This window comes from Pelecanus crispus, chromosome 5, assembly GCF_030463565.1.
Source record: "Pelecanus crispus isolate bPelCri1 chromosome 5, bPelCri1.pri, whole genome shotgun sequence".
Classification (NCBI taxonomy): Eukaryota; Metazoa; Chordata; class Aves; order Pelecaniformes; family Pelecanidae; genus Pelecanus; species Pelecanus crispus.
The window spans coordinates 1703088-1716663 of NC_134647.1; the positions used below are offsets into that span (position 1 = coordinate 1703088).

Below are 13576 nucleotides of genomic sequence, written 5' to 3' on the forward strand. Positions count from 1 at the left end.
GTGGTTTTGGTGATGTTTAATTTCCTGCAGAGATGGATCAGGAACCTACGACACCAACTCCGTGTCCTCGGCCACCGGTCAGCACTACGCTCCTTAGCTTCTATTTAAAATAATCTAAAACTGGTTAAAAATCAGTTATCAACTGCTTGCAGGAATGAAACGAAGGATGGAAGATCTTAAATCTCAGGTGTTAATTGCAGGTACGAACATCCTCAAAACTGCCTAAAAATTATCAAACTATGCATGCATCTCGTGCGAGAAGAAAAATACTCTTCTTTAATAAAGAGAAAATTGGTTTAAATTCAAATGTTAAACGAAAGAATGTATCAAAAGTTACCAAGTAAGTTGCACCTCAGCAGTAAGCATCACTGTTGGTTTCCTACTTGGCAGTTCAACGCTGCGCAACGGCAGGCTGGCGTGCCTCTGCCTTACCACAGCATGTTAGAAAGATCCTGTCTCGAAGAAAATGCTAACACCTGTGTGCGAATTTCACCATGCAAAACTGCACATTCACATTTCAAAGCAAAAGCTTGAAATGAATGTTTTAATTTTCACCTGCTGTTTCCTGTCTCATTTAAAAAGAAGAATTATTCGGCCATAAAATACTGACATATTTACACATCTTTTGTATCAATTTTATAACCTCTACATAAGCCACCAAATTTCTTCAAACTGCACTCCCTCTCAAAACCCGGAAAAAGCCAGCTCTCATCCCATGGCAGTGTCAAACTAAACAGGTGACTTGTATGCAGAAAATGATTAAACACAATTTACATCCAGAGTGAATAATCCTTAAGACCCAGCAGAAATGAGCTGGAAAAACTGTAAGTGAAAAATAAATAAATCTTGTTTTCTACTTCATTTACGTAAAAAATGCAGAATACTTCTTTAAGTATGTAAGAATGCAAAACAATGCCAGCTACTAGAAATGAGCTTTTTTAAACAGCACTTGACTTTTTCACCCCTCTAAAAAGAAAGTTTTGTGGAAACGCGGTTTAAAACCTGGCCGTTAGCTGAATTACTTTGCACTCCCAAGTCCGTGCTGTGGCAGGAGACACCATCGGCACATCGCGTCACCAAGCTCCGGCACTCAGACTCCCCCGCAATACAGCCGTACTCTACCAAGGTAAGTTAAGGAGTTTAAGGCTGCAGCTGCCCGGCGAGCGCGGGCGCTATCGCTGGCGCCTTGGGTACCTCGGCATCGTACTCCCAGAGCTGGTTCCCCCTCATGTGGTGGCACTTCAGCATGATGACGGGGCCGTTCAGCCTCGAGACGTCCAGGCACAGGTCGTCCGTGCGGATCTCTTTGTCGGCAGTGTAAGAAAACACCTGGAAACAGAAAAAAAAAAAAGATTGCCGTGACAAAGAATTAGCAAAAGTCCTAACTGACTGCTGATTCGGAATATGTGTAATTGGAAGCACTGGAAATCAAGCGTTGGAACAGGCTGCCCAGAGAGGTGGTGGAGTCCCCAGCCCTGGAGGGGTTCAAAAAACGGGCAGAGGTGGCACCTGGGGACATGGTTTAGTGGGCATGGGGGTGTTGGGTTGATGGTTGGGCTGATGATCTTAGAGCTCCTTTCCAACCCTAATGATTCCTACGTTTACTTTCATCAAAAAATAATCCAGCCACCAAGCCAGGAAACATGCAATTAACTCTCCCCTTAACTGGTTTAATGGTGGACTTGGCAGTGTTAGGTGAATGGTTGGACTGGATGATCTTAAAGGTCTTTTCCAACCTAAACAATTCTGTGATTCTATGATTTTAATTTTCACTCCAGTGGAGCAGAACTACTTTCTTCTCCAACATTGAGGTGGTGGTGCCTTGGACTTCATGAGAGTTTCATGCAAGTTGAATGAAATTCAGTTCACGCTGGTGAATATCTGTTGTACATAAGAGAAGGAAAAGAAATTTTATGGGACCAAGCCATCACCCAGGCATACACTCACTTTTACCTCCTGGGAATTCTGCAGAAGCACGTGATTGTGATCATTGGCTTCAGGAGAAATTTCACAGATCTTTTAATACAACATGTAAACCGAGCCCATCACTGAAGAATCCAAACTTTCCTAAACTAAGTCTTCCTCCTAGTATCTACCTTAACTTTGGGTACCAAGGATTATCTATGTTAAAGATTCATATGCATGAGTATTTCAGAAATGTGGTGTCTCTGAATAAAATGATGAAATAAATTAAGATACGAGAGAACACTCCATCACCAAACTTCTATCAAACCAATTATAAGTTTCAGATGATCTGTATTGCTTCATGCCTTCCTTGCAGAAAATTGTTTTTCTTAGCAAAAAGTGAATTATTTCCGTTCTGTCAGCTCTCCTCAGCGGAAGAAGACCGGAGAGCAGAGCCTCAGCCTGTTCACCAGGATCCACCATCCCACCACAAACAGTGTCTGGTCTGCTGCTGGAGCTGACACAGCTGCAGCACCACCGCGGTGGAAACAGAAATAGGGAAAAGCTTGCGGTTAATAAAATAATGTCAAGACCATGACAAATGATAGAATTATGATGTCCCATTCAGGTTTTGATGGGTATAAATCTGTATCTACCCCTGCAACGGAGAAACAGTGCTGTCAAAAATATGTAAAATACTCACTTATGCGTCAACGCTTAAATTAACAGAGAAATATAATAAAAGCATGGACAAATACAGCACGTGGACATACGCCTCAATTACTTGGTGACTTCTGAGTTCCTACACAACCCACTCCCCTTGTAAAAGGACTACAGTATAATTAAAAGAGCCGAGACTGAGATCTGAACCACAAATAATGCAGTGCCCCGGGGGATGTTTATCCATTGAGACTTCCAGCGACACATTAAATTGTACTCAAGGAAGAAGAATCGAACAAGCAGCAAACTTTTTCAGTGAATTAAGCAGAGGGCGGGAGATACCACGTCACTTGGAAACACGACGCTTGGCGGCGGTGCACTATTAAAGGCAATTCTCCCCGTGTAACTCTTAAAACCTACATACTGCACAAAGCAGCCAAGGGAATAAAGGCAAGGATTTTGAAGCTGAAGGTTCAGATAAATCTTTCAGAGCAAACCCCGAGTACAAAACCAGCATGCCAAGGCAGCAGGGGAGCAGCCAGGTCCAGATCAAAGCCATGAGGGAGAGCAAGAGGTGCTAGGATCAGCGGTCTTTCCATTTTCCAAATTTCTTATTTGCTGCTCGCCAGCCACTTGTCTGGGTGAAAAACTGGGATCCAAAGGTACGGCAAAGCACCAGCTGCCTTTCGCATTTATTTGTCCAGCGATAGATCACCGAGATCAAATCTGAGGTCTTGAAGTGTTGCTTTCACTTAAAAACACATCAGCCACAGGCCAGTACCCGGGCTTCTCTCCAGTGGCACGAGAGGCTTTTAAACATTAACCGGCCAGCGCCCTGCTGAGATCACACTCCGAAGCACGCTGTCCTTTTGGGAGGGGGTGAAACGAGCCCACGGCACATCAAAAATGCCACTTTGTGTTCACATAGATATTTTCTACGTTTCCCTTCCCCGCTTTTCTGTGTGCAGAAGCAAGTCCCAGAGCCTTTAAAAAAAAAAGTATAACCTCTTCTCTATTTTGCAAACATGAGTCTTGCCAAGGCGCTGAAAACTCCGTATATGTACTAGGTTGTTCAGTTACATTCTGGAAGCATTTAGAGAAGAGAATTCATAGCCGAGGACTGACTGAGGAGGAGACCCAGGTGTTGCAAAGCAGCGCTCACTCTGTCCATCTCCGGCAAATCTCAGCAAGAACTAAAGCATTCACAGGTACTCGAGTATGTCAAATGCATGGCAGTAGAAGCAGTTTTTATAAATTTTCAAATTCATACACGCTGTCACACACGCGCTTCCCAAGTTTCAGTTTATGTCCTGAATCTGTGTGCTCTTTCCAACTGTTTTTTCCTCACAGTAAGGTGTCTGTTTACACCTTGTCCCTGGTAAGTAAAAACCCAACACCGATGAAAACAGTCTACGTTTGATCAGACCAATTACTGGCTTGTGTTGTAGAGGTCCAACAGATGTACATCCTCTCGATCAGATGAGCTGATATTAGCACATCAGGCTAAGTTCATGGAAGTGCATAAGGTTACCAAAAAAACCCCAGGATCATTTGTGAGGTTTCATCAAAAATTGTGCAAGAGCAGGCCACGTTCTGGACTAAACCATAGTCTGAAGGTTTTATAAAAAATGATTCAACTGTTGAGGACCTTCTCATTTAAATTAAGATCTGAAAAGTCTTCTCGAAATAAAGCAACGTAACAATAAAATCAACCTTCTTCAATCATTCATCAAGACCTCCAAAAATCCCCTTCCAGTGCACTGGTTTGAAATTATTTTGGGAATAATAAGCACAGAAGTTAAGAAGGAAGACAAGTTGGGAGAAATCAATAAACAACCTAAAATAGGTCAAAAAGACTAGTGGTGCTACAACATTAAGCTGTGATGGCTATAAATATCTACATAAATATACACCTATCTGTTGGGAGGGGTAGGTGTCGATCCCATAGACATGGTTATTTCATTTATAAGTTAAACATGCCCTACTTGCCCAGTGGTGCTACTCATACTAAGTGCACTGCTCAGGATTCCCAAGTGTCGCATCCTTAAAATCATCCTTGGTCAAAACCAACCTAAGACTGCATCGGGGAGAGAAAGATGCCATGTAGTTGAGGTATTGAAGACCTGGGCTGAAACAACCACTCTTCAAAAGCAGATACTATAATAAAGGTCAGCTACCAAGCTACCATAATTAATATTCAACAAGGAAACCTTTTGGGAGGGGCTTCCTTTAAACACCTGCAGCCAAAAATCTTACTTACTGATAGAAAACGGGACTTATTTGCCTGCTGTCATGACGTAACTGGAACAAGAAACGTGGCCAAATGAGCTCATAATCTGAAAATCACTGCTACCATTTGCAGCACAAAGTATCTCTCACTCAAAGTAGCCGTCTGGGTTCAAGAATCACTCATATGAATATATCGTACAGTTATTTCATCTTTTACAGTTATTATTAAGAGATTTATCCATTATGACATGGTTTAGTCTAGTCTACCCTTGATTGGCTTAGAGTAGACTTGGTAGTGTAGGTTAATGGTTGGACTGGGTGATCTTAAAGGGCTTTTCCAACCTAAACGATTCTATGATTCTGTGATTTATCCTGAAACAGCTTTTAACTTTAATTTTCAACTTATTTGTGTTGATCTTTTACAGTAAACATATTTGCATCAGGCATTTTCTTCTCGCCTCAGAGACATGTTTTTAGCCTCAGAGAGATGTTTTCTTCCATGTTTTATATAAAGCAAATACTTACATTTTCAAATGTATTTCCGTTTGCATATTTCTTTTTCCTTTCATCTTTGATAATTGCAATACACTGTTCCATTACATCTTTTGAAAGAATAAGGGATGTCTGAGTTAACAATTACAGAAGACGGGTTTAAAAAACAAGCCGCCTTAAGGAAGAAAAATGCACGCTAATTAAGACGATGTAAAATGATCAGGCTAGCATTTTGCTACCATCCATATTAATTATAGATATAATTATATTTATGCCATACAAAAATAGAGGGTGAGGAACATGTTGCATTTTATAGCTAATTAAAGAGTGTATTTCACGCCACACGTTGCAGCACAAGACTTCCCGAACAGCAGTCCAGTCTCCTGCCACCGAAAGCACCCACGTTTTGGGGACGCGGCGGCGAGCACAGGCTGCCTTCCCAGGGCCCGGGGCAACACGCCTGCCTCGGACAGCAGCCTGCTTGCAGATCCTGAGGGCTGCACGGGGCGGGATCCCGGGAGCTGCTCCGGGGGCTCAGCAGCACGCTCACAGACACGCGTTATTCCCTATTGCTCGCAGCCCCATGAGCACCAGCCCCATGCATCTTTTTACTACGCTGCAATTTATGTACTGACATACGGGCTGCTGAGGTGTGAAAATTAAGTTCTTTCCAGTTTTCCCTTGCTTTTTTTCCACAGTTGTCCCCAAGGGCTGGTGGCACTCGTTGTGGCCAGCCTTGCCTGCAGCCGCGCGGGAGCTTTGGGTCTGGCCGGAGAAGAGTGGTCCTGCCGGGCAGGAGAAGGGGATGTTCCATTGCTGGGAGGAAAGTTCCTGGGCAAGAGCCGCGCCTGAGACCTGCGGGTGTTTGCCTGGTTGCTCCAGTTTTGGGCCCTCAGAGAAGGGCAGCGGAGCTGGGGCAGGGTGTGGAGCACAGGGCTGGTGGGGAGCGGCTGAGGGAGCTGGGGGTGTTCAGCCTGGAGAAGAGGAGGCTGAGGGGAGACCTGATCGCTCTGCAGCTCCTGGCAGGAGGGGGCAGGGAGGGGGTGCTGGGCTCTGCTCCCAAGGAACAGCGATGGGACAAGAGAAAACGGGCTCAAGCTGCGCCAGGGGAGGTTTAGATTGGAAATTAGGAAAAATTTCTTTATGGAAAGAGTGGCCAAGCATTGGAACAGGCTGCCCAGAGAGGTGGGGGAGTCCCCATCCCTGGAGGGGTTCAAAAAACGGGCAGAGGTGGCACTTGGGGACATGGTTTAGTGGGCATGGGGGTGTTGGGTTGATGGTTGGGCTGATGATCTTAGAGGGCCTTTCCAACCTTAATGATTCCTAGTTTTTACTTTCATTATAAATGATCCAGCCCCCAAGCCAGGAAACATGAAATTAATTCTTACTCTACCCTTGATTGGTTTAGCAGTGGACTTGGCAGTGTTAGGTTAATGGTTGGACTGGATGATCTTAAAGGTCTTTTCCAACCTCTACGATTCTATGACTCTATGACTCAATCCCAATCAGTTTTCCAAAAGAGGTTAAACAAGTCCCTAATGCATCTGAAGTAAAGTAGACACTAAAAGTCTCCAGAATGCCAAAATACAAAATATTCTCACAACTGACGCAGCACTTTTCCATACAGACACAGAAATACTTTCACTCTCCTCTGCTTTTTGTGGAGCTGATCAAAACAAAAAGGACCCACCTATTTTCCACCAACACCTCATCTTTCATAACACTTGCAATCCTGATACAGACAGATTTATTGCCCATGCAGAGTAGCAGGTTTTTTAGGAGTTAGTGTGTTTTGTATTTATTTTTTGTTAATATCCTTATTAATGCATTTCCATACAGCAAGTTTCAAGGCAGAAGTAAGCCGTATAAAGCCAAAGGTCCATTAAAGCCGGCGCTTGGGACTGAGACATCGGCCAGACTGACCTGAGAGACACGCCTCATCTATCACTGCTAATTTTATTACTTCTTTCATTTTAAAAGGAACTAACCAAGTATTCCTCCTCATAGAAGTCTGATTAGCTAATCAGTTTGTTCAACACCACTAAAATGCCAAGCAACATCATTAACTGGAAATCAGTTGAGTGGTCAATACAAATCTGTACCTTTTTTTTTTTATATATATATTTTTTTTTTTTTTTTATATATATAGTCACATATATATATATGGGCTGCAATAGCCCATGGCCAGAATTTTCCCTTCCCGTTATTTGGTTGTCCTTTTCTTTGTCCTTTTCTTTGAAAAACAGTTAGCCAGGGTGTTTTGCCAACTCGTACGAAAGCTAATACTGAGAATATTGTTCATAAACCCTTATTTTATACTCTATTATGTGGAACTAAATCTTGAGGATACATCTGGACAATCAAGAAGTCCACCACGCAATAAAGACAGTTATAAACTGAACATAACAAAGTACAGAAAAATCTAATTTGTTCTGACAGCCACTTTAATTATCTATGGAACTCCCAAAGGTAAATTTTGAATTCACCTTTCATAATTGATTTAAAATATTCTAATAAAAGCTGCAAGAAAAGCACTTTTCCTCACCTCCTGAAATTGTTTACACATTAAATGTTGAAAGTCACCTTAGGCAAAACAGGTGAATTGAAGTTGATTCCCCTACCACCCAAAAAAAATCCACGACCCTCACAGTTAAATTGCCAGTTGAGTCACTTTTGGGGCAAGGGCTTGGGTATTTTGCCTCTTTGCTGAAATCTTGTCTTTATCAAGGCCAGCCAATCACGCATTTTAGCGCCTGAAAAATCCAGAACAGCCACGCAGAAACGGCACCTTACAACCCAGGCAGGCAGTCACGGTATTTCCATCAAAGAGGACTTTTTGGAAGACTGGTGTTCAACAGGCAAGTCCGTCCCCTATCAGAGAACAACTGCACTAACTCTTTGGAGGAAAAAAAGACCTGGTTCCAACACTCCACAAAGAACAACTCTTTAGGAAAAGAAAAGAAAAAAATAATAATCTGATTTTCATTCCTACTTGTGTAGTATGCAGTCTAACCATAGGAAAAGAAATGCATGTATGCTTCTTCACCTCCCCAGGCGCTCCTGTAGCACCCAGCCGCTGCTGGGGACCGCGCACTCATCAGGCTGACTGTGGCAGAGAACCACAATTTTGGGGGCAACAGTCCTTCAGAGATCCAGCCCTTCATCCGGAGCCTTTGGGATTGCACACATCCAGCCCTGGTTTCATTCCAGGGGACTTAGAGAAAAGGTTCTCGTTTTTACTACTGTAACAGCTTCTTTTCACCCTGAAGGAAGATATCTAAACTAAAACCAAACAAACCCTCCAAGAGAGCGTGTCCCACCAGGAGCATACTAAATCTAATCAAGGGTCAATCTTCAGTTTATTGGATGACCTGAAGACTTGCCCAGCTCGGAGGCCCTGAATAGCTCACGGGTTTCCCTGTGGCCACTCTAGAAGTAGGGATCAGATTTATTTCTAAAAAAGAGGTTATGCCAAGATCTTTCATGCCATGAAAGCAACTCATCCCACCCCACAGTCATTGGCGAACAGTACAGACGCTGCCAAGCCAGAGCTGACTTCCAGAGTTTGGAAAGTTCATATAGAAGTTGTTCTGCTGTTACCTCAACCTCTAACCACCAGCGCCAAGAATTCATTTATCCTGGGCTCAGCCCCAAGGAGAGAAACACTGTAATCCAGAGTGTTTCACCATAATCCGGAGAAACGCTGTAATTACCACCAGCTATCACAGAGTGAAGTCAACAGTTGGAACTACACTAAATGGTCAGTCTAACAAAAATGAAATAGAAGAAAACTGGTTGGCAGCATCTACTGGGGACATGTACAGTGAGGATCTGCAGGAAACGCTGCAGTTTAGCAAGGCTTCCAAGGGTTGCTAAGGAACCCGGTTTTATCCTATGCAGAAAAGAGCACTGGGAAGCACTGGCATCACCCCTTTGTGCTGATGGCAAGCACACCTTCCCGATATTCAAACCTTTGTCCTCCACCACAGAATCCTTTGTCCTTTTCTAAACTGCTGTTATTCTAGAGGGGTCCCAGGTGCATTCAGCATTTTGCACAGAAACTGAAAAAAATCTGATTTTTGGCTCCACGAGGGCGGGAGGGTTGTGGGGGTTTTTTTGTGTGTTTGTTTTGGTTTGGGTTGGTGTTTTTTAGTTGCTTTTTTTTTCTCAGATAGCTGTCACTTCATAAAGCATGGCTACCTACACATCTGCAACAAAAAGCTGTCGTTCCTTCTAGGATCTCACAGTGTTCATTATGCCGTGCCAAATGCACACTTCTTAGCAGGTGCGGCAAACACTCGGATTCTGCATTTTATCTGCCCAGGCTTCATTACCGCAGTGTTACACATCTAATGCTAGTCTTCCCGCATTCCCTAGTGACTGTTTCTGCCAGTGTGAAGAAGCAGCAATGCAGCTTCTCCATAGACTCTAAAAAGAAGACATTATTCTCATTCTGACTGTGCTAAATAAAAGATACCATTATTTAACATGCAGGCATGGCTCCTTTGTTCCTTATTAATCACAGTTATTATAACGGTGCTGAAGATCACCGAGGGCTCCATTGCGCTGCATCCTGAGCAAATCCTGAGCATTACACAGTTCCTGCCCCGAAAGTTTATCACCTCAGTCCATAAGAATGATGTAAAGTCTGCAAGGGGAATCATGTATCAGCAAAATGGACTAACAAAATATAAGCAATAACTGGTTTTATTCATAATGGGTCTGTTGAGAAGATGAAAAGCTACACAGAAAGCCAAGTTAGGGAAAAACAGGAGATTGTAAAAGGTGGAAAAGGCAGAAAGAGCAAAGAAGGGCTAAGTTACTTTCTGCTAACCTGTTACGAAACCTAGTATTTACCTAAGATATTACAATTAATAAAATCAAAGCACTAAACTCAAAGTCTGTAATGGGTGCTGGGTCTCCTTACCCAGCTTGCTCTCTAAGGGGATTATTTGGTTTGAGATCAGCTCACAAGTACCGCTCGGTTCCAATTTGGGGGCATAACTCGTACCAGCCGCAGGAATAAAGCCCTGGTTGTCACTAACCTGAAGGTTTAGTTCTGTTCAATCTTGGGTGTAAGATACTTTTCGATGACTTACCGAATGGCTGTAACTGATAAATTAGCTAACTAAAAATGTAAAACGTGACTCCTGCATTAGTCTTTCGTGGCCAAAGTGCAACCTGCAATCAGATGGCTCTGCAGGCATCAACAGCGAGTCCGTCCTGCTTGCCGTCAGGGTATCTATCGCACGCCTCTCTCCTCCTGACCTGGCAGCGATATTAATACAGCAAAAATTACTCTTTATAACCTACTGAAAATGGCAGCCTTCCATTACAGAAACGTCTCAGGAGTCAGACAGCTCACACATCTATCCATTCCCAATAGTAAGCAAATTATCACGGCAACCAATGAATTCTTACAAAGCGAGAGTTTATAAATTATTTTTCTACATACCGCTACACAGAAAGTGCTCATGTTTGAGAGGCATTTGAAAACATACACATTACCTGTGAATGGGAAAAAAAATGGAAACTATGAAACAGAACAGTTTCTGAAAGACCCATTATTTAGAGCTCACTGGGGAAAAAACAACCCTCTAACAACCCTTATTGAGCATGCTGGGTTTGTTTTTTTTTTTTTTTTTTTGAACTGTCGGTGAGTACTGAGTCTGAATTTCTGTATAAAACATTGCCAGAAGGGAGTCATGTTCCCCTTGCACATTTACCAAAACCTAGAAAACACTGTGTTCGCTCTGATCTCGCCCTGCAACAGCTGCCCCAGGTACGCTCATAGCGAGCAAACTCCTGGCTGATGCAATTCCATTCATTCAAAATGAATCCTTCAAAGCACTCCCCATCCTGCGGGAACCTCAATGTCTTTTCCAAAAAAATCCTTCTCCAACGCAGAGCTGCCAGGCGCACAAGACACCGACAGCCTCGGCAGCCGGCAATCAAGGCCAGGAGCTCCGAGCCGCCCGGGGGGAGGTTTTGCATGAAGCAAGTTTCCTCCACCTGCCAGCTCAGCCCTCCGTGCTCGGGGAATTGGGGCAGGCTGTAAAATTGTGAAAAATCCCCCAGACCATCACCTCTGCCAGGGCTCTGAGCACCCGCTGGGACGCTGAGCAGGAGCTGCCGGGCTGCCGCTGCTGCGCGGGACGCTGAGAAACAGCCACGGGGGTCACAGCCGCGCTCCTGCTTGCACTTTGCTCCGCTATTCTTATCGGTATGGAAAAACCAGCAGGATATTTATCTAGAGGAAACGTCTCGGAAGGAAAAAGCAGCCCCTTTCAGCTATTGCTTTCGTTAGTCTCAGGCTTACAGTCAGCTTTGCAGAACCAGCCTCTGGAGGCTATGTGTCCTGGTTTCGGCTGGGATAGAGTTAATTTTCTTCCTAGCAGCAGGCACAGTGCTGTGGTTTGGATTTAGGAGGAGAAGAATGCTGATAACACGCTGATGTTTTTAGTTGTTGCTGAGTACTGCTTATGCCAGGCAAGGACTTTTTCAGCTTCCCATGCTCTGCCAGGGGCACAAGGAGCTGGGAGGGGGCACAGCCAGAAGAGTTGACCCCAACTGCCCCAAGGGCCATTCCATACCATACGGCGTCATGGGCAGTATAGAAACTGGGGGGGTTGGCCGGGGAGCAGCGATCGCTGCTGGGAACTGGCTGGGCATCGGTCGGCGGGTGGGGAGCAATTGCATTGGGCATCACTTGCTTCGTATATCATCATTATTATACTGTTACTATTATCATTACTATTTTACTTTATTTCAATTATTAAACTGCTCTTATCTCACCCCAGGAGTGTTTCTCACTCTCACTCCTCCGATTCTCTCCCCCACCCCACCGGGGCAGGGGCAGCGAGCGGCTGCGTGGTGCTGAGCTGCTGCCCGGGACTGAGCCACGACACTACGGAAGCGCAGGGAGCGTGCTCCGACAACGGAGTCGACCTCCACGCCGCTAACGAAACGCTCTTACCACTCCAGGCTTCCCACGGCTGCCCTCTCGGACGTGGAGAGACCCAAGCGAGAAGCAGAAGGCAGCGCGTGCTGGCACAGATCGCCCGCGCAGGGGGACCGCGGGGCCACGCTGGCCAAGCAGGGAGCACCGCAGGACCTTTCTCCGGGCTCCGCGGCCGCGCGGCCATGGCAAAAGCATGCTTGCTACTTTCCTGGTGATTTTTTTGCTGACCGAAAAGCAGGTTCATTGCTATACCTAGCACAACTGAAGCTCCAGACAAGAGAGAAAGCAGAGGGTGTTAAATAGAAAAAAAAAAAAAAGAAATGGCAATGTGTTTGGTGTTTTGTTTGCTTTTTGGCAGCGGTGGGGAGAGCGGCTGCTGACCCACGCTCTCCCCAGCACAGCCTGCCCTGCAGCGCTTCTGCAAGCCACCCGCAGTGCAATGTGAACCTGCAGCACTCCCCAGCCCTTCTTTTTAATAATATCCCCCTCCCGCCGGTGCAGGAATCGCGTGATTCGATTATTGCTACGAACAGAGGCCCGGCGCTCCCAATAACTGCAGCAACAGACAACATTCCCATGGTAACGCAGCAACAGCCGAACTGGTACGCCCATCGGGATGACTGTAGGCAGGAAAATCAGGTGACTGTTTCACCCTCTACCAGGCCTTCAAAAGGAATGAATTCCCTCTAAAACACCACGAAACCAGAAGTCAGCCGTGCGGAAATAGAGGCGTGAGATGGACGGTCATCCCCTCTGTCTGAGGCTGGAAAGCAGGCTAACAGTTTTTTCCACGATTCAGGCGTGGGCAGTGCTTTCTTTAACCAGGAGTCATCCTCGGGTACCTTCCTCCTGAAAAACATCACTACTGAGGTTGAAGTAAGCCAACACGCTGCCCCTGCCCCAGGGGATAGATGCACCGAGCTGCTACTCCAGCCCCTAAAGCCAAATCCCCACCACAGCCAACTGGAGGGCAAGCTTTGCATATTTTTTCTCGCCATAGAAAGCAAACAGTTCTGAGATTGCGTTTAACTGCATTAGGAGATTCGTAGGTATTTATTTTAAAGATCACGAATAGTCACCAGATCCTAACCGAGCTAGGATAATCTGAAACGCCCATGCCAACATAACAACAAAGCCTCCGCAGTTTTATACTCTGAAAACAATTCTCACATGAAGGGCCTCAGTTCACGTATTTAAATTTTCTTTATTTTTTGAAGCCATTGATATTTTTAGAATCTTGTTATCCTTAAGCCCTTTAAAACACTTGGCGAGCTGTGAGATACCTGCCTCTGCCTCGAGCTGGATCGCGCCCGTGCATCCTGCTCGGCT

General features: G+C 44.9%; 1 protein-coding gene across 1 annotated transcript in view; it reads right to left on the minus strand.

The window, feature by feature from the left end:
* Nucleotides 1-13576, minus strand: part of GALNT13 (polypeptide N-acetylgalactosaminyltransferase 13) — a 152943-nt gene that overhangs the window by 9677 nt on the left and 129690 nt on the right. Inside the window, 1 exon segment of the mRNA XM_075710501.1 lies at nucleotides 1195-1329. Coding sequence (XP_075566616.1) covers nucleotides 1195-1329 — 135 coding nt within the window.